The following is a 27,524-nucleotide window of genomic DNA, read 5'->3' as shown; positions in this document are numbered from 1 at the left end:
GTCTCTCTGGTTCATAGGCACCGGCTCTACGGCCCGTATGTTTAGAAGGTGCTGAACGGCCTCGTTCATGAGCCTTCTCTTTGTTGGGTTTGTGGGACAGGGGCACGGGCGGAAGCGGTTCGGGGGCTTTGAGAGAAATTCTAGAGATAGACCATGACGTATGGTGTTCCTGACCCATACGTCCGTGGTGGTCTCTTCCCACTGGGGAGCAAACCCTGCTAGTCTGCCCCCTATGGGAAGGTCTGGGCGGGAGTCATCTGGTACGGCGGAAGGGGCGGTTGTTCCCCCGAAAGGGCCGTCTTCCCTGTGTTTGCCTATGTCTTGTGTTCTGTCTGTCCCCCTGTCTTTCCCTATCCTGTCTAGCTTGGAAGGGTTGGGAATTTTGAAAGTAGTTGACCCTGGCTTCCGTACGAAAGGATTGTTTCCTTCCCCAGGAGCCGGGTCTCTTGTCCTGCCTTTTAAGCATGTGTTTAAGGACCTTGCGCTTGTCCTTGTTCTCTGTCAGGTATGGCGTTAGTGCCTCACCAAACAGCTTTGCCCCTTGGTACGGAGCCGAAGCCAATTTCCACTTGGATTTGGTATCCGCCTGCCAGTTCTTTAGCCAGAGGATGCGCCTGCTCGTGTTGTTTGCCGCCATTGCCTTGGCTGAAAACTTGGTCGCTAAAAATGTTGCGTCCGACGCATATTCCGTGGCCGCTACCATTTTGCTGAGTTCCTGGTGAGTGCGTATATCTTCCATGGGAACCCGGCCCTGTAACTCACGGAGCCAACAAAGTGTGGCTCTGGTGAAAAAGGACGCGGAGGTAGACGCCCTGGTAGCCCAAGCTATTGCCTGGTGCGTTCTCCTGTAGTTGGACTCACTCTTTCGGTCCTCGGCTTTAAGAGCCTCAGCAAAATCTCCTGATATGGCCGTGTCCGATATCAGGGGACCTATGGGTTCGTCCACCACCGGCACCTCCAATGTTCCCTCTAGCTCCCTTGCTACGTTAAATAGCTTCCTCTCCGCATTGCTAGGAAGCGGTAGGGAGGTTGGCGCTGCCCACTGTTTCCTTATTGTGTTTAGGAACATGGTCGGGCATGGTATGCGGTGTTGAGTGGTTACCTTTTCGGCGAACGTCGGCTCAGCCTCCGTGTCAACTGTGACAGGCTCCGCTGGTGTCCCATGCCCCAGATGGGCTGTGGCCTCAGCCTTGCGCAGAATAGTAACAAAAAGAGAAGGGTTAAACAGGCCGCTGAAGGACGGCCCTTGAGGTGAGGTGTCCTCCTCCTCCTCAGACATTTGAATCCCTTGTGACGTACCTGGCTGGTCCAGGTAAGCTTCCTCAGAGACCGACGAGTCTGAGACGGAGGAGAGGTCCTGATGGTCCTCCGTTTCCTCCCGATGCCTCGTTCTAAGTCCTAGAGGCTTGGCTTTTGAAGTTTGAGCCCTGGCCTCAAATGCACGGTCCACTGCCTGTGCTATTAGGGTAGCTAGCAGATCCCCCGTCAATGCAGGAGGAGTGACCATTGCCTGCGACCCTGCAGGTGCTGTGGTTAGCATGGTCCTCGGGGTTTCCTGTAACCTCCGTGGGGAGGGGGATCGGGAGAGCGATGAGAATTCGCCTATCCCACCCTCTGTTTGGGACTGTGATGAGCTCCCTAATGACCAAATGGCCCGTGGGGATGAAGGGAGACCCAGCGGTAGATCAGGACCTATTCCCCCATTCTGCCTATTTTCAATTCTGGCCCTTTTCTGGGCTCTGTCGAACTCTTTTTCTAGGGCTTGGTGTCTTCTGATTGCCTGTTTGTCAGCCTTCTTTGATGACTTCCTTGCAGCCTTTCTAGGGGCTGCAGAGGATTCCGAATCCTCTGAAGCAGGTGCTCCAGAGGATGAAGGTGGGGCTCCAGTGGAGGGAATGATTGCTTCCTCCATTCTCCACTAACGCTGGGCCGCGATAGGGGGGACCCAGGTAGTAGGAGAGCTCCAACTTTGAGTAAGGACAGGCGCACTACTGGGGGCGTCTGGAACTCAGGAGCAGACTCTGCAAAATTGTCAGAGTTAGTCACTGTGCACGGATAAGAACAGGCACGCTAATGGGAATGCCTGGAACCCGGCTTGACTATGGTGGGTAAGGACAGGCATGCGACTGGGGATGCCTGGAACCCACCACTAAATCCAGAGGCGTACGGGCCACTAATGGGGGACCCGAAGTCTGGAAGGAGTCAAAGGCAACTAAACACAGTTAGTTATGAAAGGTTCTTATTTACTTTAGGTAGAAGACACCAAGTCCTGGAACCAGTAGCTATGTGTCTGATTTGAATGTCTCTGAATGAATAATAGATGCTTTAGTACCCCAGTACTGCTTGCCTATTAATTCACTCCAGCGGCTGAACCTAGCTTTCTTAAGGAACTTTAACTCCCCTGTTTGGACAAAAAATATGGCCGCCGCTGCCAGGAGACTACTGCGCATGTGTTAACAAGGCTGCCTATGCCACGTGCGGTTGTAACAAAGAGCTGCGCGTGCTTCCAGCTGTGCAGACAATGGCGCCTCATTTAAAAAATCCTGAGCAGCCTGGAGTGAAAAGACTGCTCCTTCGCACGCCAGCTGTTTCCCTTAATCAATCTCCCTCCCAGCATGCGTCCCCTTTGTCCTCCGCTTCCCTCGCTAACTGCTTGCCTTTCTGTCTTTTTTTTTTGTTTGTTTTAAACGCGAGGGGTTGCCCGAGCCTCCCCGTTTGTTTAAGGCGGCTGCCGGCTGCTGGAAGGTGGCTGGGGTTGGTTAGGGAGGGGAGTTAGGGATTTCCCCCTTTTAAGTGGGGGTGGTTTCCCCTGTAGGAATCTGACTTCCTGAGTTTTACAATTTAGCAAGGAAATTTTTGAGTGATCAATTAAATTGAATTAAATTATCTCTAACTAACTTTTAAACTAAGCAATTTCAGCTACTAGAAAAAATCCCCCCTAATGGAAAGGAACTATACCTGCCCAGGAGCCAAAAGTTGTAGGTGTCTCTGTATGGCCAGATCAGTCAAGACTAAGGATCATGGTCCAAGACGGGGCGTGGCAACTTTGGCTGACTGATCTGATTGGCCAGGAATACAGTCTCAACCCACTGCGTGGATTATCCATCTCCAGTGCTGGAGAATGCACTGTTCAATAATTATTATTTGGTTCCTTCTGCAAAGATCAGCAAAACAAACCAAGAAACCTTCACATAGATTTTACTTAGAGGCATATCCAAACTGTTCTTTCTTGGCTTGTTTAGTAATTTTAATCCTACTACTTTCTCTGAGTTCAAACTACCACACAGAGCTGTTGCTGTGAAAATATATTCATTAGCATATAATAATAGAACTACTTTTCATTTGTCTAGTCAGTCCTGTTGTGAGAAGAAGCCAAGCAGGAAAAATGTATAGTAATAACATGCCACCAGCACATTAGTTCATTTTGAGTAAATATTAAGTCTGTTAAGGACAAATGAAAAAGACAGGTTTTTTTACTACTGAACATAATGCAAACGTAGCTTGGATGGAGAATCTAAGAATCATACTTGAACTCCTAGATGCTTTTATAATATACATACATTACAGAAATTTAAAAAACACATGTTACCTACTTATATTTCCATGAATGACAGTAGACATTCATGTAATCAATCATCGCACAGAGGAGATAAAAGCTATTTTTTATTAAAATACAAAAACAAGTTTCTGTCAAAGTGGAAAAAATATTAACTTATTATTCCAGATTTCTCTCTCTACTTCAATTGGTTTCTGTATCAACTTCCCCAAGCAATTATTAAAAAGGAATTTTATAACTTTTCTTCTTACCTATAAATAATCTTGCATCAACATTGGGGTATTTTCCAAGCAGCTTTTTACACACATCAATGGCAGGATCATCATGATCTTGCACACAAAGAAGCACTTCATACTGGGAGCAAACAGAAACAATGCAAGATGTTATATTTATTAGCAAATGAATTTATTAACAGTTCTTGCCAATTTTGGACCACTTACAATATACTAGCAGATAATATAATGGCAAAACTCTAAAAATCCCCAAAGTTTAAAAAGATATTTTGAGCCTCTCCTGAACTTTAATAAGGAAAGGGCATGTCTCATTTCCAATAGATGTTTATTCTATAAATTAGGGCTCACAACAGAAAAAGGAGCATAGTACATATTACAGCAAAGCCTGAAAAAAGCACTCCATGTGTTATTTGAGATCATAGGATGGACTGTACAGGAGGAACACTTCTGTAAATAGCTTCAACCAAAGTCTTGTAAGGCTTTGGAAGCACATTTTTTCAGCACTAGGTATATTGGAAACAATTAAATAAAGACACCTGGATTTTCACAATTATATTTTTATATCTACCTAACATTTAAACATCACATCTTTGCTTTAGGAAACTTTTAAAAAGAGCATTTTAATAAGTACAAATGGAATTTCAAAGGTAGTTTAAATTGCTATCAATTTATATATCTATAACATGTCCTGTAATGTCTTGGTTTAGAATTAATTTGGTTATATTGCTGAAGAAATTTAAGCGATAAACTTTCTGTAAGTATTTAAAGTATTTAATGCTGAATATGTATTAACGGAACGGATTAGAAGACAAGCATGTTTTTAAAATTGGAGGAAGAAACATCAATAACCTGCATTATGCTAATTCCATTAGCCAAATATGCAAAAGATCTGCAAACTCTAGTAATAAAAGTTAAGGAGCAAAGTGAAAAAATGGAACTAAATAAAATATAAAGAAGACCAAACTCATGGCAACAGATAGAACCAGCCTCAAAATTGGCAATGAACATTCACCGTAAAGGAACAAGCAGTTAAGAAATATCTCACAGCCTAGCAATAGCAACAGTACTGTACTTAGACTTATATACCACTTCATAGTGCTTTACAGCCCTCTCTAAGCAGTTTACAGTGTCAGCCTATTTCCCTCAACAATCCGGGTCCTCATTTTACCGACCTTGGAAGGATGGAAGGTTGAGTCAACTTTGAGCTGGTCAGGATCGAATTGCTGGCAGTTGACAAAGTTAGCCTGCAATACTGCATTCTAACCACTCCACCTCTTCAGTGGCACTCTGCAGAGCAGCCATGAACGCCGTGGAAAAAATATTCGGGTGCCAATCAGATCTATTCTAGAAAAATCAAATTGCGCAAGGTATGGTATTCCCTGTGATACTCCAAGGAAGTGAATCTTGGATTTCAAAGAAGTAGGATACGAAAAATATTGATGCTTCTAAATTAAGAAGTTTTGGAAAAGATTTCTGAGAACGCCATGGTTAGACAAAAAAAATCTAACCAATGGATCATTAAACAAATTGACCCAGACTTCTCATTCAAAGAAAAAACAATCAGGCTCAAATTATACTACAGTGAGCACATTATGGAAAGATCTGGCTCTCTGGAAAAGTTGTAATGCTGGGAAAGGTGAAAGGAAAGAGAACAAGAGGAACATCAGAAATAAGGGGACTCAGTTACAATGGGGATGAGTATGTACATGGAGGTCAGCAGGTCATGGTTGTCCCAAAGGTGTCTTTCAAAAGGCAACTGGGCTTTCTTGGTTTTTTTTCCTTGAAACGTTTCAAGAAGAAACTTCTTTAGTTCTGACTGAATGGTGGGGAATGGAAAGATTTATATTCTATGTAGTCATCTAGTGGTCAGTCCTTAGCTCTCTGAGAGTCATTGAGGCCATTTGGGGGGGTTATCTGTACCCTCAGAGTCACCTGAATCACGAATAAAACACATGAAACAGAAGATCCAATCCAGATGACAGGGGACAGTGATATGTTACAGAGAACTGACTGATGGAGGAGCTTACTCAAACAGAAAATAATGTTTCCCCCCCCCCAAAGGACTAAATTTTGCAATAACAGCAGAACAATTACCACTTGCAGATTTCATCACAGCCATAGTTAACTATCAGGAGTAGCAAAGTGGTAGAACCAGAGGCAGAACAATTAAGGATGAGGGGATCTGCAACCTTTGCCAGTGTTAAAACACCCCCTTCCAACCTCACAGGAGAGCAATGACATCTCTAGGAAGACACCCAAGCATCACCATCTTGCCAGCTGATAAAAGAAGATGCACAGTTATCCCAAACACATGACTACAATGCCAAACAGTTTTCTGAAGGACACTGCTACATAAGAGATTGTAAAGGAGACCACACTGGTAATTAAAAAGGTCATCAATTTCCTGAAACAACTACTGAAGGACAATGCCATTGATAAGCCACAATATTACTGCCTTTACCCTGGGGAAGCCACTCCATGCATATATGAACTCCTCAAAATCCACAAAGAGGGAACTCCACTCAGAACATCAACTCAGTCACTTTCAACACTGCAAAACATCTAACAACTTTATTAGCTCCTCTGGTTGGCAACATCACCCATCAAATCAACAACTCACAGGACTTTGTCAGCAAGGTTTGGAAACTAAAACTGGACCTGGATGAGACATTCTTATGATGTCACTTCACTTTTCATCTGAATTCCAACAAATAAATCTATCACAATAATGAAGAAACAATTGCTATAAGACAGGGTTTTTCAACCAGTGGTATGGGTACCACCTGTGGTACATTGGCACCTGGCAGGTGGTATGCGACCATCTTAGAAAAGTGGTAGCGGGGAGGGGTATGAGCTGAACCAATGGCAGCACCGCACAAGCCTGAGCGAGAGACGGCTGGAACTTCAGGGCTGTCAGGGCTCAGCAGAAGCACCAGGATCAGTGCCGCTTTCCAGCTGATCGGCACTTCTTCAGGGCTGTCAGGGCTCAGTGGAAGCGCCTGGATCAGCGCCAGGATCCAGCTGGAGCTCGGTGCTGATCCTGATGCTTCTGCTGAGCCCTGAAGAAGCACCAATCAGCTGGAAAGCAGCACTGATCCTGGCACTTCTGTTGAGCCCAGAAGAAGCGCCGATCAGCTGGAATGTTGCAGCATCTCCAGGGTCTTGCGATTTACATTCAGATGCTTGGCAACTGATTCATATTTATGACAGTCACAGTGTCCCAGGGTCATGTGAAGTGACCAAAACCTGCTGCAACCACCCAGCAGATGGGGGGAATAAAAACTAAACATGCCCCACCCCACCTCCGCTGCCAATCCTCAACAGAAATGCTCACAACAATGAAAACCTCGGACAGGAGGAAGAGCGCTGCCTGGCGGGCAGGCAGGTGTCTTGCTCGGCTGTGGCTTGGGGGGCACTTTTTTCAGTACCTTTGTAACTTTGAACAGTCATTAAGTGAACTGTTGTAAGTCGAGACTACCTGTACTTTATCACTTTTTCCTTTTTTCTTTTTTTTTTTTGGTCATCAAGTTTTTGACACCTTCTAGGCGACTGGTGGTACTCGGATATTGCCATATCCTAAAAGTGGTACAATGGGTGAAAAGGTCGAAAAGCCCTGCTATAAGACAGAACATTAGGCAACAGTACTAACCTCAGCCCCGACCACATATATGCCATGTTGGACCTCTGCCTGATAACTACCTATTTTAAACACAATGAAGGTTTCTACACACAAAAATGACTGCAACATGGGTTCACCTGTGCCCTCCACTGTGGCAAATCTCTACATGGGAGAAATAGAAACCAAAGCCCTAAAACTCCTTCATCGGAATTCTACCCACTCACTAATATAGATTATGTGGATGATATTTGGGTCAAGATTAAAACACAGGAAGTGAAAGACTTCACCGAACATATCAACACTTTGGACAGATACATTAAATTCACACAGGAAAATGTTAAGGAAATTAGTCTGGTCTTCTGAACTGTGCAATATACATTAAGGAAGACAAAAGATTCAATATCGAAATATACAGTAACCCCCTCCCCATAGACCAGTATTTACATTTTGATTTTCACCACCCACAGGAGTACAGGTAGTCCTCCACTTACGACCACAATTGAGTGGAAAATTTATGTTGCTAAGTGAGATATTTGTTAAGTGAGTTTTGCCCCATTTTACGACCTTTCTTGCTATTGTTAAGTTAGTAACACAGCTGTTAAATGAATCTGGCTTTCCGATTGACTTTGCTTGTCAGAACATTGTAAAAGGTGATCACATGATCTTGGGACACTACAAGAGTCATAAATATGAAACACTTGCCAACTGTCTGGAATTTGATCATGTGAGTATGGGGATGGTGCAATGATTTAAGTGTGAAAAATGGTCCTAAATCACTTTTTTCAGTGATGTTGTAACTTTGAACAGTCACTAAATGAACTGTTGTAAGTCGAGGATTACCTATACAAAATGGAAGTGATTACCAGGCTGAAAGTTTGCCAACCGGCAAAGAAGGAAAAAAAAAAAGAACTAAAACACATCAAGGAAGCCCTCAGAACTTGTTGCTATTCCAAATGGGCTTTCATCTAACCCAGAAAAAGATACAGCAGGAGCTCCATAACAAAGACAAGAACAACAAATGAAGCAATGCTGTCACTGCATACACTGCAGGAATATCTGAAAAGCTCAGCAGGATTTTCAACTAACATATATACACACTTTAAACCCAAGAATACATTCAGGCAGTGAGACTATGCAGATCTGTACATTGGGAAAATAAAACAATCACTTCACAAATGCATGGCACAACCCAGGGAAACAAGCCCATCAAGATTCAGCAGTCCATCTGCATCTCAAAGACCAAAGTCAGTCTTTTGAAGACAGCAAAGTTCACATTCTGAGAGAGGACCACTGGTTTAGAAGAGGGGTCAAAGAGGCCATCTATGCTAAAATTGAACAGCCCTCTCTCAACTGAGGGGGAGGGATACCACAGGGATACCCATCAGTCCTTTCAACAGCCCAAAGAAGGTTCCATACCCGTTTGCACACTGTTTTAGGTGACCCTGAGGGCACAGATAAATCCATAAGTGGCCTCAACAATTCTTAGAGAGCTAAAGACCAGATGACTACAAAGAATATACCGTAAATGCCGGTGTACAAGGCAACCCGGCGTATAAGACGACCCACGTCTTTATAGCCGGGCCGCATTCCTAGAACGTCGTCTTATACGCCGGAAACTACCAGTATTTCCGGTGTATAAGACGACTCGGTGTATAAGACGACCCCCGTCTTTGGCGCCGATTTCAGCGCTCGCGGAAGTCGTCTTATACGCCGGCATTTACGGTAAATCCTTCCACCCCCACCATTATGTCAGAACTGAAGAAACTTCTTGGATGAGAAGCGGAAAAAAAACAAGGACAAAAACAAGGAAGTCTAATTGCCTTTTGAAAACCATTTTTGGGAGAATGGCAATGAGTATATCATTGACAGACCTGAACGGCAAGGCTTGGCATAGATTGCCATGGAGAAAATTCATCTATGTGGTCATTAGGGGTAAAAAAACAATTTGATGGCACATAATCAATCAAATATCCTGGAATAACACTATTTATCAACTATAATGTAGTAAGCTTTCTATTTCAGAAAATAGAAAATACTTCCTTTTTTTTTTTGATAAAGTTTCATCCCTTTTGCAGATATAGCCAAAATACACTTTTTCATTATCATGGAGAAAACAGACGAAAACATTACTTCTTTCTCATACAGAGTAGAATACAAAGTTACATCAGAGACACATATATGTAAAGTTGAAAGATACATAATCAGATTTAACCACAATGAAATTCCATTTGATGCGTTAAGAGGCTCTTTTATAAGCTTCTATACAACTTAGCTTTTGATTATTAATCTTCCCACAACAGGAAAGATTCCATTACTGAGTAATATTTTAACTTAATTTCATATATGAATCATCTGCTCAACGGAAAAAAGTATCAAAAATAATGCCTTAAAGCAGCAGCCCACAACCTCTTGGGCACCAGGGACTGGTTCTGTGGAGAAAGGTTTTTTTGTGGACCGGAGGGGGGTGGGGTTTCGCTTGTTTGCACAGCCCAGTTTCTGGCATACCGCAGACTGGTGCCAGTCCATGGACTGGGAATTGGGGACCCCTGCCTTAAAGTATCATTCAATTTATTGTGCTACCTTATTGAAAAACATAATTTAAAACTTGTGTGGTTACATTCAGTTAAAATAAAATACCAAGCAAGAGGAAAATGAACTTCTAAGTTAATCATTACTAAATTCTTCCTAGTCTCAACATTATTAAGTAGAAAAACTGGAAGGTTGAACGGTATGGTTTTCTTTAATCCTGCTTGCTATCCAATCAAAATATTTATGCACTTTAAAAACACTTACCAGGTAGTTTAGAATCAAACTGGATAAACTATGCACACTTTTTTTCCATATCATAAAGATGGCTACTAACACAAGCCAGATTAAGCTTTATACTGCTACAATATCATGAGATTCTAACAGCTTCACCATGAAGATAAGATCCAACTAATGTAACTTCAACATATTTTATCACATGCTAAAATAAGTATAAAGATATCCAGCAGCTTTGGAAATAATTGCAAACTTTGATAAGACTTTCTCTTTTTACAAGCTTAATACTTTACTTTGCTTGCCACATATGGAGCAATGTTTCCAAAAAGACTTAAAATTCAGAGATGAATAAGATTTCAGAGATATACGTCAGACGTCTATCTGGGCCTTAAGCCATTTACTGTTTTAAATATTAAACTCACAACCTTGTGAAATGAGCCTGGAAATTAGGCTAGGATTCAAGATAATTATGATTGGAAGATGAAATTCCAATAATAGTCTTGTACTTTACTTTGAACCAATTACAATATCAAAATAGCCTTTAAAAGTCAAGCTCTTACATTCTTATATATATTACATTCTTAAAGATTTCCAAAGTGTGACAGACCAGCAATCTTCATGTTGATGTGGTTGCAGCTGAAATATCAGCTGAAAGTCATAAAAGATTTACAATATGATAAAAAAAATCTCCCCAAATGAAGACCATGATATTAAGAGAAAGTTTAAAATTTTCCAGAAACTTGAATATCAGTCAGCCAATTGAGTAATCACCTAGCTATATATCCATTTTATTTAAATTAAATCTCATATTTGTTCATCCTTATCTCATCCATTACTATTTCCAAGCATTGATTTCCACTGCCCTGAATGCATCCGCTAGGCAAAAAAACCCCAAACCAACAACCTTGATATCAGTTCTTTGGATACCAAATTTATTTTTATTTCTACCCATATGCACATCTTCCTTTCTCCCTTCCTTCCTTCCTCCCTCTCTCCCTCCCTCCCTCCCTCCCACTCTCAAAGAGTTGATTTCATATGTAAAGCTCTACATGGCTCCAGACTGGATTCTCTATAGCAGGGGCCCCCAACCCCTGGTCCATGGACCAATGCTGGGCCATGGCATGCCAGCAACCGGTCCGCACAAACAAGGAAAGCCCCATCCACAGGATGCAGACAGCACACAAAACCATGCCCTCTCTGATCCGCAGAAAAATCTCTCTCCACGGAACCGGTCCCTGGTGCCCCAAAGGTTGTGGACCTCTGCTCTATAGGACTCTATAGGATTGCCTTGGGTCAACTACCTCTGGGTCTCACCTACATAAGGATCTTGGTGGGGTTCTGAAAGTGGACATTCTTGACTACTGCCCCCATGTTTTGTTTTGTTTTTTTTTAATTGAAAATTTTTTAAAAGTTTTACAAAAAACAAAAAAAGACAACAACAAAAAACAAGACAACCCTCACCCAAACCCTCCCAAACCACTCCCTCCCTCCCCCCCAAGCTTCCCAGAGCTGAATATAGGCTTAATTAAAATTTTAAAAGTTCTAAAATAAATAATCAACTTATAAGATAATTAACAATAAAATATATATAACAATAAAAACATAAGCATTAAGAAAAAAAAATACTTAAAAAAAGAAAAAAAAGAAAGAAAAAGATATAAAAGAAAAGAAAAGAAAGAAAGAATACAATCTATAAAATACAAATTTCAAACATCCATATCTCCAACATTTAGGCTGTAAGTCAGGATACATACGAGACATTTTTTGTGGATCAAGGTGTATAAAACATCTATAAAACATTTTATAAAAGTTCTCCCTTAGGTTCTGGGCTTGCGTAAATTTAACATTTCTCACCCAGATAATTTCCCAGGTGTCCAATAGAACTGGTTCACCAAAATTTTGTGCCCATTTAATCATACATTCTTTAATTAATTCTGATTCTGAATCCAGTTCCACTAGAACCCCATAAATTCTCTTAATATGAGTTCGCCTTTGATCTCTTACTTGTTTAAAGAGATTCTCATCTTCTCTAAGCAAGCCTGTACTACTATCCATCTTCCATCTATCCACTATCTGTCTATATTGAAACCATGAATAGGTAATATTTTCATGTACTAAATCTTCCGAAGATTTTAACTGCCAATTTTGACCATCCCATTTAAGTAATTGTGTATAAGAAACCCTATCCATTTTAACTCCTCTCCTTATCCCCTCTATTGCATGCCCAGGTATAGCCCATAGTGGTATTTTAAAATCACTTTTATAATATTTCCTCCAAACCCGAAGTAGAGGAGTCCTTATAATATGAGATTTAAAAACCCGATCCACTTTTTTATTAAAAATTAGATAGGCATGCCATCCAAAAAGTAAGTCCCAACCCTCCAAGTGGAGTATTTCTACATTTGTTAAGTTTACCCAATCACTAATTAGTGTTAAAACTACGGCTTCATAATATAATTTCAAATTCGGTACCTTGAGTCCACCTCTTTCACGGAAATCCTGCAAAATTTTGAGCTTTACCCTTGGTTTCTTCCCTGCCCAAATGAATTTATTAATACCTTTCTGCCATTCATTTAAATTAACCTCATTCTTTAAAATGGGTCCAGCAACCATCAAACCTAATCCTTCAGACTGCTGTTCCACCTCCTTGCCGCCCAGAGCTTTCTGAGTCATAGATGAAGATGAGCCTGCTCCCAGGACCGTATTATAGAACTCTTTAGCTTTGGCAACTGTATTAAGTCTGTAACGTGTCCCCGCATGGCTCAAAACAATACCCATCGGGATCTCCCATCTGAATGGCATCAATCTTGTTTTAAGCTCATTAGCTAGAAAGGCAAAATCTTTTCTATTTCTTAAAATTTTAGATGGGATTTCCTTTAAAATGATAACATCTTGGGCAGCAATCTGGAATCTCTTGTTATAAAAAGCTTGTATGATTTCATTACGCAGAGATCTCTTTACAAAGCAGATCACCACATCTCTTGGCAGGTTCTTTTGTTTCGCAATCCAGGAATTAACTCTGTAAATTTTTTCCACTTCTCTACGTAATTCATCTCTATCCCTATTCAAAACAACAGCTAGATCATTAATCACCATCTCCATCAGATCTTGGTTCATATCTTCTTTGAGACCCCTGATTCTCAAAGCATATTCCATTTGCCTATAGTGAGACATAAGAATATCCTCTTGTGAAGTTTCCATCTTTTTTTCCATATCTTGGAATTTATCCTCAAGGAAATCTACTTTTTCTGCAACTTCTTCAACTCTGGAATCCAATTTCACAACCACAGAAGCCAATCCTGATAATGCTGCAACTATGTCTTGCCTCAAAATAATATTATTCTCCACTAAAAGCTCCTTCATTTCCTCTTTAGTTTCAGATTTATTCTGTTCAAAAAGATCTTTCATTTCCTCTTTACTTTCAGATTTGTTCTGTTTAAGAAGGTCCTTCATTTCCTCTTTGCTTTCAGACTTGCTCTGTTCCAAAAGTTGCTTCATTTCCTCCCTGATTTGGGATACAGCATTTCCCATTATATCTTTAATGTCTTGTGCAGATAAGCCTGGCAAGGGAGGAGAAGGTGGAGGTGTAACCTTAGGTTGCAGCACTGGTAGTGTAGCTTTAAGTTGTTGTTGTCCAGTTGCAATTGCAGGAGAGGAAACCATCTTAGAAACTATAGAAGCTGGTTGTCTCTTTAAAGCCATTTTTAAAAATCTTATTCTCTCTTTCTTTCTTCTTAAAAAAAAAGAAAAATACTAAAATCCTTAAGATTAAGAAAAAAGACCAGGGAGAGTGCAAGAAAAAAAAACTTCAAAACCTCCAAAACCCTTTAAAAGAGAGAAAAAAAAAACTTGAAAGAAAAAGGGACTGTTTTAAGTCCATTCTTTCTTTCCAGAAGGAAAAAAAAAGAAAAAAGCACTTTCAAAACGCCATCTTACTTTCACTCTCACTCTCCACCCAAAAAAACAAAAAAAACAAAAAGAGAATCAGCATAAACTAAAAGAGAAATAAAAAGAAATAAAACTCTACACTCTAAGTAAAATCCTTTAAACAGTTCTGTCCGCTTTAAAAGTCACTCACCAGAAAACTTTAAGCGCGGAGATGGTAGCGGCGTTTCGCTTTGTTTCCAAAGAAACAAAGACAGCTGGGAGGCGGAGAAAGCACGAACTCCGAGGGAACACTCTTTCTACCTCCCCAAAAAAGAAATCCAGGGGGGGGGTTAAGAGGTTCTACCTCTATTCGTGTAATCTCTACCCCTTCCCTTCGCCCGGGAAGGGGATTTCGAGCCGCGGGCCAGCTGGTGTGCGCTGTGCTCCGCAGATCTGACGCCGTCCCAGGAGGACAGCTACAGAGTAGCCGCCATCATCGTCGCTGACCACCGGAAGCTCCTACTGCTCCCATGTTTTGAAATTCCATTCCCATGTCCAATCTGTTCCTTCACTCCGGGCTTTCCAGAAAGCAACTAAAATTTGTCTGTTCCATGTAGCAGAGAAACTAGCAGGTGCATAACTTTGTCTATTGTTGATAGTTTGGATATTGCCATTAATTCAGTTTATATTGCATTTGAGTTTATTTATTATTTTTCAGGGTTGCATTTTAGTCTAAGATTTGTTTTTGACTGTCAGCCACTCAGATCCTTTGAGAGCAGAGGGCATACAAATAAAATAAGAAATCACTCAACGGTATTAGCAATAATTCCATGCATCACTTCCTGAAAATGGCCCATCACATCAGGGCAAAGCCTGTAATCTGATCACCAGTATTACCTCACGCCCAACTCAGTGTACATCTAGAAGAATACCAGGAGTGATAATATAACAGAGTACAGAGAAGTCGAGGAAATCCATTTTTTTCAAAATCATTTGGGAAAACACAACACTTGCCTCTTGTTTCAAGCACACTTTTGTCGAGTCTCCTCAATATCTCAAAAATGCCATACCACCTTCTGAACTTAGCAAACTATTCCTTCCCTGCTAGATTAACCAATCAAACAAAAGCTTGAGCACACAAAGGCTCTGGCACAAACAACTGAAATTCAACCAAAAGAAATTGGTTCCTGACTTATGACATTATATAAATTAGAATTGAAATCCAGGAAACAAAAACATGCTTACTTGATAATATTCCATCTCTACTTTTTCAAATATAATCATTATACCCTTTTTCATTATCCTGCAGAAATCAGGAGGAAGCATTATCTCTTTTTATATGAAACAGAAGAGAATGTTGTATCCAACACACACACACACACACACACACACACACACACACACACACACACAGAGAGAGAGAGAGAGAGAGAGAGAAAAATTAGTTTAAAAGACACAAGGAATAATCCAGAATTAACCACAGCGAAATTCCATTTGTATTTGTTAAAAGGCTCTTTTGTAAGATTCAGAGTAAAGCTTAGCTTCAGAACTATATTTATCTTCTTCCCACGGCAGTGAAAGATTCCATAAATAAGCAAGATTTTAACGTATTACTATTCATGCATTACTTGCACAGCATAAAAATTTTAACGTATTACTATTCATGCATTACTTGCACAGCATAAAAATGATAATAAAAAATGAACATATATAGGACATATATTAAGTTCTCTAAAGGTACCAATTTTACAAAAATATTTATATCCACATAAACAAAAAATTCTTAAATTCTATTTTTTTTCAAAGATGCAGTGTAAAATTAACTGCCTTAAAGAACATTGTTTCTGATTATCTCATATTGAGATCAATTCTACATTTTTCCATAATTATTCTCAGAGAATAATTAGAAAAGGTGTGCTGTAAACTTCATTGTACTGGTAATGAAAAAGAATGGAGGATACTTGTATATACTAAATGGTTGTCCCAATACCATTTTTGGTTTATGATATCAGCAGAAAAATGGACTTAAAGATGTTAATATGTGGTAAAATTTATACCAAAATTTGGAATGTATCAATACATGAAGATCTATGGATTTATCAAATATGGGATACAGTAAATTATTACATTATGATGGAAAAATTGCCTGGAGGAATATGTGCTCTTTCTCTCCTTATGCATTGGCTTGCTATCAATATAATATAAAGGATTAACGTTTAATCAAGACATAGTTCTGTCTTTAAAAACAACATGCTTTTCCCCCCTTTTTTCTCATATGTTTGGGTATTTCTCTTAAGAACTATTCATATAATTTCAACCTGTTTCAGGACATGCTAAAATGAATATTAACACACTCAGCTCTGTATGAAATATATTATTTGTTTTGTTGCTCCCATTTTTGGAATAACAAAAGCAGTTTTGGAAATATTGCTTCAGTCATTATTCATGGATTAAAGAATGCTGTCCTTCTGATAAATTAAAAGAAATTATAGAAATTTATATTTCTATAGTTCAGTAACTGGTTAGTTTATAAAATTTTAATTTAAAACATCTGCTACTTAGCAAAACTATTTTTGTTTGGCACAGAGCACTACATATATATAATTTCTAAATTTTTGCTTTGGAACCAGCTGAATCTTTTCCACATATATCAATAATCATTGAGTGATTCCTAAAACCCCTTGCCATTCATCATGCTAGCTGTGGTTGATAAAAGTGTAAATCTAAAGGGCAAAGTTTGTCTATTCCTGACCTAGCAGTAACAAACAACAGAGTCCTATTTATTTGTTATTATACTATATGTTGCTTAAGTAACTTTATTTAGGGCTTTTCCTACTGGACTTATTAGAGTTATTTTTTAACACCTCCTTTCCCTTTCCTTTTTCAAATGGAAGACAATGACCCATTTGCAGCCTAGAAAGTCAAATTAATCGAGTGTGCTATTATTTGAATTCCAAAAATAATATTTTAAATAAAATATCTATACATTTTAAATAATCCTGAGGATTTGCCAATGATTACAACTTATCTCAGACAATATTAATCAAGGCAATATTAATTAAGGTGTTGCTTAAATGTTGGTAAATTATTATTAAATTTTCAATATTTTTGCATAAATGTGACCCAAAATGTAATCTATTCTTGATCCAAGCCCTAAAATTAGATAAAAACCCAATTAAACAAATTACTCAAAAACTTTATATTTGTGATGCTTGATAAAATTGATAGACCATGCTTTTTTGAAACTATAAAACAAGAAGAAGGAGCAATGGATGTTTAAGAAATTAATGTGACAGGAGATTTATAATACAAATAGATCTGATGGATAACTTATTACATAAAGGAGATGAACAGACATTAAATCAGGAAACTGATTTGGATATTTTTTTTTCTTCTGAATATAAAAAAACTGCTAAGATAGAAGAAAAATCTGTTAAAGTTCTAAAGGATTTTTACTTTGAAACACAGATAAAAATAAATTACCTCTGGGACTTTTTTTTGACAAAATCAAAGAATAATTTTAAAAAATCAGAGAAGATTTATGAGATTGATTTGTTCAATCAGTTTTTTTTAAAAAAAAAATTATATCTGGTTCTCCTTACTGGACTTTTATGGATAAAGACTGATTGACAGAGCATTTGGACTTTGTTTTCCTTATCTAAGAAATGAACTATGAGAAGAAGTTAGATTATGAAGACAATAGTCATATCTAGTTGCCCTTATTGGACTTTTGCTGATAAATGTTGATTAACATAGCATTTTGATTTTCTCTTCCTTAACTAAGAGATGAGCTATGGAGAGAAAAGACATAATGTTTTATTTAGCGACAGTGATAAATTATTAAAATTGTTTTTACCTGCTGGGATGAAGAGAGAAACTATTTTATTCTTTACATGTGTAATACATAATACAATTCTTTGCAAAAACTTTATACTTGTTCATTTATTCATTAAGGAAAATGGTCCTCAAATAGTAGAAATTTTACTTTCTTAATTTTGAAGTTTTCTAAATATTAAAATGATTATAATTTGAAATTATTATGAAAGGGGAAAAAAAAGAAAAAAAATACTGAGAGCCAGTTTGGTATAAGAAACTATGAGTTCTAGTCCTCGATTGGTCATGAAAAACAGCTAGATGACTTTGGGCCAGTCATTCTTTGTCAACTCAACCCCACTTCACGGAGTTGTTACTGCGAGGAAAAATAAGACGGAGGAGTATTATATACTTTTGCTGCCTTGATAGAGAGAGAAAGGGTTACAAATCTAATAATTCTGACAAATGGATTGCTCCTTCCTTTGTCCTCTGAATTATTCTGAAAACTAGCACCCTCAGGGAATTTATAGCAATATCAATATCAATAGTGTTTAGACTTATATGTCACCCCATATTGCTTTACAGCATTCTTTGGGTGGTTTACAATGTCAATTTCAACAATCTGTGTCCTCATTTTACCAGAAGAATGTTTGTCAGGATCAAACTCCAATTGTAGGCGGTTTGGCTGCAATACCACACTTTAGCTACTGTGCCACAGGGCCCTTTTATTTATGAGCATAATTGACTTAATTTACGACTTTACGAGTGTAGAGTACTTAATATTATCCATTATTTCAAAATTAGAAATACCTTGTATCCTCATATATATTAAATATGATGTGATGTTAATTATACAAGAAGCCAATAAATAAATGAACATTCATCTCAGAAATCCAATCTACTGGCGAATCTGTAGTCCTGAAGATATTGTTAAATTATATCCTTCTTGATTATTTGATTTTGTTTTTGGTGCGTTCGAGTTAGTGTTTATCCCTAGTGACTGATTGACCAAATCCCCTCCAGTTTTCTTTGCAATGTTTTTCACAAATGGTTTGCAACTGCCTTCTTCCTAGGACTGAGAGTGAGAGAAGGAGGATTGGCCCAAGGTCGCTCAGCTGGCTTTGTGCCTAAGGAGGAACTAGAACTCATGTCTCCAGTTTGTAGCCTGATGCATCAAACTGCCTCTCTATCAAGCATTAAAATATTTTATTGATCAAGATAACAAAAACACAGAACGCTATATCTTTTGTTCATTAAAAAGTACTTTGATACATACTTTGGGATAATCCAATTCAAAGAAGGTTTCCAAGTTGTTAATAAGATTAGGATCAACACCCTTTAAAGGCTTCAAAAGTGAAACACCTGGAAGCTTGCTATATGGTTGTTTATCTGTTGCTTTCTTGTTGAGGTGTAGGTGCCTAGAAGAAAAAAGTGCCATTTAAGAAATGCAAGAATAAAATGATAATTAAACTTTAAACACTCCTATGCAAATATTCATGTTTGCCTTGTCAGTTTCATTGCAGTAGCAACTTTTAAGCATACAAATCTCGTAAACTACCATATCTATATAATCCTTACCCACCCACTCACCCACCCTCAACCCTCCCCCCCCCACTTCCCAGAGCAGAGTACAGGGTTATTAATAAGAAAGTTAACAATAAAAAAAGAAGAAAAGAAAAAAGAAAAGGAAAGAAAAGAAAAAAAAAGAAAAGAAAAGAAAAAAATATCATACTTAACCTTTAACTCCCCTTAAATTAAATCATCATAAACGAATCTCTACAACATTTGCTATAAAATTTACTCATAAAATAAATGAAACTTTGTAGTCCCATACTTTTTCTGAATATAATCTATCCATCTTCTCCATACAATAATATATCTTTCTTGTGTATGATCCTTCAAATAAGCAGAAATTTTTGCCATTTCTGCAAAATTAGAAACTTTAAATATCCATTCTTCTAAAGTAGGCAACAAATCTATCTTCCAATATGAGCCTATTAATAACCTTGCTGCAGTTAATAAATTCAACATTAAAATAGTTTCTTTGTCATTTAAGTCCACAAAAATACCCAATATGCTGCGTTCATGTGTTTGAGAGGGATGAGAGAGGAGGAAGGTGCAGGGAGGAAGTAGGATGGTAAGAGGAGAAGGGGAGGGGAAGAGAGTAGGAGGGGAGGAGAGAAAGAGGAGGGAAGTAGGGAAGGTACCAGAGAGGGTGGACGCAGCCTGGGGGGAATGGGCAGGCGGTACCAATGGTTATGAATTTATTTTATCTTGTGAATTGTATTTTGTATGAATAAATGGAAAATTAAAAAAAATATTTTTTTAAAAAAGCATACAAATCTGCTCTAAATAAGATACAGAAAATGTTAAAGGAAATCTCATGCAAAAATATGTAATAATGCTATAAGTCAAAACATTGATACTTTCACATCCATTCCATATTCCTGATTGCACTAATGTCCTGAAGATGAAAGGGAAAAATGGATGAATAGGTCAAATATTTTTATTTTATTCTAGCAATCTATGTTTGAGAGACATTTCCAAATGCCAACACTTCTAATCTTCTGTCTCAGAAAATAACATGGTTCAAACAGACAAAAAGATAGAAATTAACTCCTTTATTCACTCCATCAATCCTGAGAAAAATCCCTCATTGTCATAGAGATTTCACTAAAAATAAATCCAAACAGTAGTGGAGGATATTCTTCTGTCAAATCTACACAATTCACATTAATCATTAAACCCTGCCATACCTTCTTTTTCACAGTCTGGAGATTTCTTTTTTTAATATAACTAAATGTATGTTTACCAGATGTTTAGAAAAAAAATCATTTCCCAAAAAAATCTATACTTCAGAAATGAATTCCGTATTACTTTAGCAAACATGTCAACAAAAAAACAAAATATGCAATATGAACAACAATTTCATTGTAACAGTAATCATAAGGCACTGATAGAATAGTGGTTTAGCTCCAAAAAGTATAGAACATTTCAAAAGAAACAATTTTGAAGTTAAAAACTTCATTTTTAATATGAACAGATATGAGTTTTCCAGAATATCTTGAAATAGCTGTTTCAAGCTCAAAACACTTCCAAAATGCTAAAAAATATCTTGTGTCCTACTCAAGGAAGCTACTTTGCACTCCAACTGAGCTGTTTTAAATTTAATTAAAATGAAAACATCTCTACCTACAAATATGAATAATGTATCCAAGAATACCACAAAGAATAGTCTACACTTATAAAATTCAAATCAATGTTCAATTTTTGTCAAAAATACAGATTTGTGCATATGTGTATGTTTTTAAATATAGATTTGTGTGTATATGTTTGTATATTAACTTTACAATAGAACATGTGTTTGCTTATACAGGTACATGATTGAGGCATAATATTTTAAATCAGCTATTATTGATTGGTTGCCAAAAATATAAGCAGGATTGTATATAATTATTATTTGAGTAGGAGACCATCAGGAAATGCAGAACTATAGTCTAGAGTCTAGACTGAGAAGGTGAAATAAATCTTGGAAGAAGACAGTGAAAAACTATTTCAATATTGCTGCCAGGGAAATTACACAGAGTAGGTGTTAAGCTCAACAGGAAGAGACCTGTATTTTTTATTTCCATATAAATCACATGTGCATGCTAAAAGAACAATTAGAGAGAATACCACAATGTGTTTGGCCACATTTTAGCACATATTAAAAATGGCACTATGTACACTAAATTGGAATTAGGCAAATGACTAACAATCTTAATTTCTCCTGGCCAACCAAGAATCTTTTTCAGAGCTAGGTTTGATATGCTCTTTTTAGCTTAAACGGAATTTTACTAAAATTCCTATGAGTCAAAGATTGTTCCTTGCTGCATTGGAGGCTCTGAAACTATCACCCACATGCTACAGTATATTACAATTACAAACATGAAAGTGGAGGAAGCTACAGATATCAAATTAGTTAACTGACTATATCAGCCTTTCTCATTCCAGCCATCTCCATGCTGGCTTGGAGTTGTAGTAATCCAATTCAACTGGCAGATGCCAGGTTGAAAGGCTGGATAGTTAAAACAATTATTTTTCATTTGGGGTTTCACCTTAGCCTTTATTTAGAAGAAAAATTGTAGGCCAGTTACAACTAAGCAACAGCCAAATGAGTAATATGCATTGTTTTATATGCTAATAAATACTAATATACTAATAATATATACTAATCATACTCAGTCCATATCTGAACTGGAAACCTCCGGTAACTTGTACCAGCCAGCTCCCGAGCATCAGCAGAATACTTTCCCTTTCAATTAATTAAATGTAGTCTGCTATCCTGGGGTGATGACATTTCTTCCTTACAACACTCTGCAAGTCTGTTAGAAAAAGCACTTTCCCACATACCTAGCAGATAACCCATACTTAACTATTTATTTTCTCCAAACCTGAATCCTGTTCTCTCAGCAATTCTCATCTGCCAGTGCTCCATAATTATATTTCTTAACTCTTTTGCCACAAGCAAGCTATTTTGTACACTTATTCCATCTGATGGTTTTATTTTTCCACTTAATGTAGAATGCTGAAAAGCAATTTCTCCCATGTATGAAACCAAATTCCATTTTTAATTAAGATATACCAAGATCTTTCAAAACATACTAAACTGCCCATGTTACACTGTAGGTCTATCTAGCTCACTGTAATCTATAATAATAAAAATTATGTTGTAGCTCTATTTGTAGATGCCCAGTACTGAACCTGGAAACATCTACATCTGTAAGTTTAATGTCAGGCTATAGGCCTGCCTACACAAAATGTAGGTTTATTTTCTATGTTTTCCCCTTTGCTCTTTATCTTACCTGCTATAGCAACTTAAGCAGCTGCCCATTTTATGCTATTTGAAAGCTCTTTCTCTTTGAATATTAAAGATACATACATTAAAATGTAGTGGTACAAAAAAAGAAAAAATAACAAGCTTTTATCAGTTTTAGCTACAGATATTGAACCCAAATCAGATAAGCTACTCCATCTTCATTAGAGGAGAGTAAGAAAACACAAAATACTTCTGTTTGAGGCATTTATAGATATTGATTCCTTTGGGTAGGAATCAACAGGTTTCATTAATTACTGAACATTCTTATTCACAGTGAGACAGTTCATTCAGTGGTGAAAGGAAGTTTGTCAATTCTTCAGAAAAATCTGAATCCTACAGTACTGTGACCTACAATTTAATGTGAACTTCATCTAGATCCTTTTAATAAATACTTGAAGAAGGATAGATTAGCTCTGGGAGAAGATACATTAATTTACTGGGGGTAAACACTGCAGCACAGACTGATTTTTTTTCTAAGCTGGTGGTTGCTTTTTTTCCTACAACATGGAGCATTCATGCCTTTTTGCTGAATCTGCTTCTCTTTTCTCCACTTTACCAACCTTTGGTAGCTGGCCAGATTTATGACTTATACCAGGGATCAGCAAATTACAGTCCCAGGGCCATTTCCTGTTTCTTTGAAATCCTCAAGCTGATGGACAAGTAGAGGGCAGATACTAGGCCCAAATCTCAGCCACGCTCCCAGGGAGAAGAGCAGGCCAAGAGGCAAAGGGCTACAGCAGGGTATCTGGGGCAGCAAGCTATCAATGGCCTCCTTGCTGGTAGGCCTGTGCTGTTTTATACTACACAAACTCTTAGTCCAAGGGTCCCCAACCCCCCCCCCCCGGTTTGTGCACTGGCACCGGTCTGCGGCATGCACAAACAAGCAAAGCCCCATCCACAAGATGCAGGCAGCATGCAAAACCATGCCCCCTCCGGTCCACAGAAAAAAATTTCTGCACAGAATCGGTCCTTGGTACCCAAAAGCTTGGAGGCCACTGTCTTAGTCAACAACATTTGTCTTTTCTTGGTTTTTTTTTCCAGTAAGCTTTTTCTCTGTAAGCTTTACAGGCCTGTTCATTTACTACTCTCTCTCTGATGCCTTACCCTCAGCTACACCTTCAAGTCCAAGTAACTGCAGAAAGCAAGCACTGTTTAATTTAACTTTTCAAAAACAATACTAGGAGCTACAAAGCATGTATACAGTTTAGGAACTGCAAAAGGATTTTTGGACAGCCATAGTTTGATTGTCTCTTAACATACACGTTACAGCAAAGATTGCCAGGCAGCTAGCTTTATTTCATTCAATGTCTCACAATGAGAATATATCTATATCTTTATCTATTAACTATACCCCCTAGCCATATAGCTATGTACCTGTATAGCTTTAGTAAAATTTTGCTAGGATTTATTACAGCATGTATACAAACACACAAATACACGCACACACACCAAGGTAATAACAACAGACACAATTTTTTCCTTTATCAGCAGTAGCCATCGATTGTGGTGTCCTTCTGGACTGGCTCCAGGGATTAAGGGTGGGAGGCATGAGAGAGCCAAACCCTGAGGGCTCCTTAGTCTAGAAGGGCCTATGGCTAAAACTCTCTCCCCTGCCCCAACACCAAATGAGCCTGGCCATATAGGAAAGAGAACCACTGCAAAACAGTGGTCCCCACCCCTAATCCCTGCAGCCAATCCAGAAGGATACCACGGTTGACTGCACTGTAAGCCACCGAGAGATTCAGGGCTTCCCTCGTTCCAAGCCCTCCAAAAGTCATCCACAACCACAACAAAAACTGTAACCTGCCCTGAACCCAGACTGTTATGACTGTAATTGAGCCCAGAATTATGATCATAAGTTCTGACAACTATATTGCAATTGTTAAGCAAATCCATTTCTGCAATGCATGTGTTTTGCCAGAAAGTAGACATAAATGCTAGTTTCCATCCCCCCCAAAAAAGAATTGTAAATCATGGTCACATGACTCCAGGATGCTTCAAATGGCCAAGCTGGTTGCCAAGCGCTCAAAATGCGATCACATGACTGTGGGAGAACTTTGAATTTGAGTCAAGTATCTTGTTTTGGATCAAACAATTGCTAAATGACAGGTCATAAGTCAAGGATTACCTGTAAATACATGTCTGGGAAACATGGGGCATCTTGCAGGAAAGAAGAGGGAATTTTGAACTAAACAGTCACCAACATTCTGCTTTTCTTACTGAAATCATACATTATTTCAACCAGAAATATAGATTGGTTCTTCTTGCAGGCCAAGTTACACTTAGCAAACACTTTCAAATCCATCATTATCACTTGCAGATGTCTTTATTTCCTGTTATTTTTTTATCCTCCAATTTTTCACAACTGTATGTTACACTGAAAAAGCAATTGGTTTAACTATTCTGATTTTTGTTATCATGGAAATATCCTCATTCTTCATGAACTTGTCTGTGTTTATAATTGCCACCTTCTTAGGTGTGCCCTACCTTCACTTATTTGCCATCAATTGTATGGTCGCTAACATACTGGTTGACATAATATGTGCCTTTTTAATACTAACATTAACACAATTTTTTTAGTTTCCTTTTTATTTAAACAATTTATATTTTACAAGTTTTCTTTATTTTCAGTTAATAAACGAACATCTTCATATCTTACAGTGTTTTAGTTTCATTTTAATTCTGGATGTGCCCTTTTCTTATACTACTATTGTTATATTTCTTCTCTAAGTTTAAATAGATATGGGAAAAATATTCTGAAGCACTCTCTTTTCAATTCTGAGCTATTGTATTTCTCTGATCTTGAAGTAGTGTAAGGCAGGGCTTTTCAACCAGTGGTATGGGTACCACCTGTGGTACATTGGCACCTGGCAGGTGGTACGCAACCATCCTAGAAAAGGGGTAGTGGGGGAGGGGAATGAGCTGAACTGGTGGCAGCACAGCACAAGTCTGAGCAAGAGACGGCTGGAGCTGCAGGGCTGTCAGGGCTCAGCGGAAGCACCAGGATCAGTGCTGCTTTCCAGCTGATTGGCACTTCTTCGGGGCTGTCAGGGCTCAGTGGAAGCGCCAGGATCAGCGCCAGGCTCCAGCTGAAGCTCAGCGCTGATCCTGGTGCTTCTGCTGAGCCCTGAAGAAACGCCGATCAGCTGGAAAGCAGCACTGATCCTGGCGCTTCTGCTGAGCCCAGAAGAAGCGCTGATCAGCTGGAATGTTGCAGCATCTCCAGGGTCTTGTGATTTACATTCAGATGCTTGGCAACTGATTCATATTTAAGACGGTCACAGTGTGCCAGGGTCATGTGAAGTGACCAGAACCTGCTGGAACCACCCAGCAGATGGGGGGGAATAAAAACCAAATACCCTCCACCCCACCCCTACTGCCAATCCTCAACAGAAATGTTCACAACAATGAAAACCTTGGACAGGAGGAAGAGCACCGTGGGCGGGCAGGCAGGTGTCTTACTTGGCTGTGTCTTGGGGGGCACTTTTTTCAGTGCCATTGTAACTTCGAACAGTCACTAAGCGAACTGTTGTAAGTCGAGGACTACCTGTACTTTATCACTTTTTTTCCTTTTGGGGGGGGTCATCCAGCTTTTGACACCTTGCTAGGCGACTGGTGGTACTCGGATGTTGCCATATCCTAAAAGTGGCACAATGGGTGAAAAGGTTGAAAAGCCCTGGTGTAAGGGTCTGACAAGTATTGTAAAGGTTCATCAGAAGAATAATCAGGTGTTTTGCCACAGCTATTATTCTTAAGATACTTCACTTTCAGATAAACAAAAGCTTTGCTGCAAACATTAAAACAAAGATAAACTTTCTTTTTAAATTTCTGTTCTCTCCATAATCTATTGATCTGACCTTGTGTCCCTTTTTCTAAACTTGCCTGTTTTTCTGGCATTTTCTTTCCTCATCTATGGCTTTATTCTTTGTAAGATCTTAAAGTTACACATTATTTGCATGATAAATTAATGCAGTGGTTCAATAATTTGCTTATTCTCTTGCCTCCCCCCTCCTTTTTCTCTAGGTCTTACTGCCTTGTTCCATATATATTTCTTATTAGATAAACCCACATGTTCCTAGTGAATGAGTTCAGGGCATTTTATAACACAAAAATAAACATTAACCAGCATCGTCAGTTCAAACATCATCAATAAAAGAGTAAAAAAAAAATTCCTAATCTTATTTGATTATATGGGGCTGTTAGCACAAAGAAACTCTTTTCTTTCAGTTTTAAACACTTCAGGTGAATAGCTCATGTATGCTGGATGCTTCCATATTTGATAACTGATTTATTGCCTCATACATCTCTTCCTAGTGGAGTTGGTTTCTGAATATAGCCTCTCTATAAATGTTTCTATCACTCTACGTTCTTGTTTGTAAAGAGTTTCAGTATTGTATTTCCATGTATTTTTAATCTTATTTAGTATAACCCTATTAGAGCTTTTCTATGATTACTTCTGACTATTTTTGTCCTAGCTGTACACTTTCTTGAGATTTCTTTACAAACATCTCATTTCTTTTTTGTTTTTTTCCTTTATTTGCTGATATTCCTGATTGAGGTATTTTTTGCTGTTCTTTATTGCCTGATGTTGGAAGTTGGACGGTTAGGCAGTTTGGCAGTTCATTAAACAAAAGTAAACAATACAGACTGAAATATAATCATTACAGTCAGTTGGGGAAAATTTCTCAAGACTTTCATCTTTAGTCTTTCCTTGGTTATTGTGACAGATTTTTCTGAAAATCACTTGAATATTTTCCTCTTTGAAATTTTGAATTTTTTTCCTGATTTTGTTTTTGCGGAATGTTTTCTCTTCCT

General features: G+C 38.4%; 1 protein-coding gene across 1 annotated transcript in view; it reads right to left on the bottom strand.

The window, feature by feature from the left end:
* UGCG (UDP-glucose ceramide glucosyltransferase) overlaps positions 1–27,524 on the bottom strand; it is a 55,361-nt gene that overhangs the window by 15,152 nt on the left and 12,685 nt on the right. The window contains exons 2-3 of the mRNA XM_039328972.1: positions 19,128–19,269; positions 3,808–3,910 (exon numbers count right to left, since the gene is read on the bottom strand). Of these exons, the coding sequence (XP_039184906.1) occupies positions 3,808–3,910; positions 19,128–19,269 (245 nt within the window). The remainder of the gene's footprint in view (positions 1–3,807; positions 3,911–19,127; positions 19,270–27,524) is intronic.

The sequence above is a fragment of the Crotalus tigris genome, unplaced genomic scaffold (genome assembly GCF_016545835.1).
Source record: "Crotalus tigris isolate CLP2741 ecotype Arizona unplaced genomic scaffold, ASM1654583v1 scf7180000024386.1433019, whole genome shotgun sequence".
Classification (NCBI taxonomy): domain Eukaryota; kingdom Metazoa; phylum Chordata; class Lepidosauria; order Squamata; family Viperidae; genus Crotalus; species Crotalus tigris.
The sequence above is the reverse complement of the archived record's forward strand: the minus strand, read 5'-3'. Positions and strand labels throughout refer to the sequence as shown.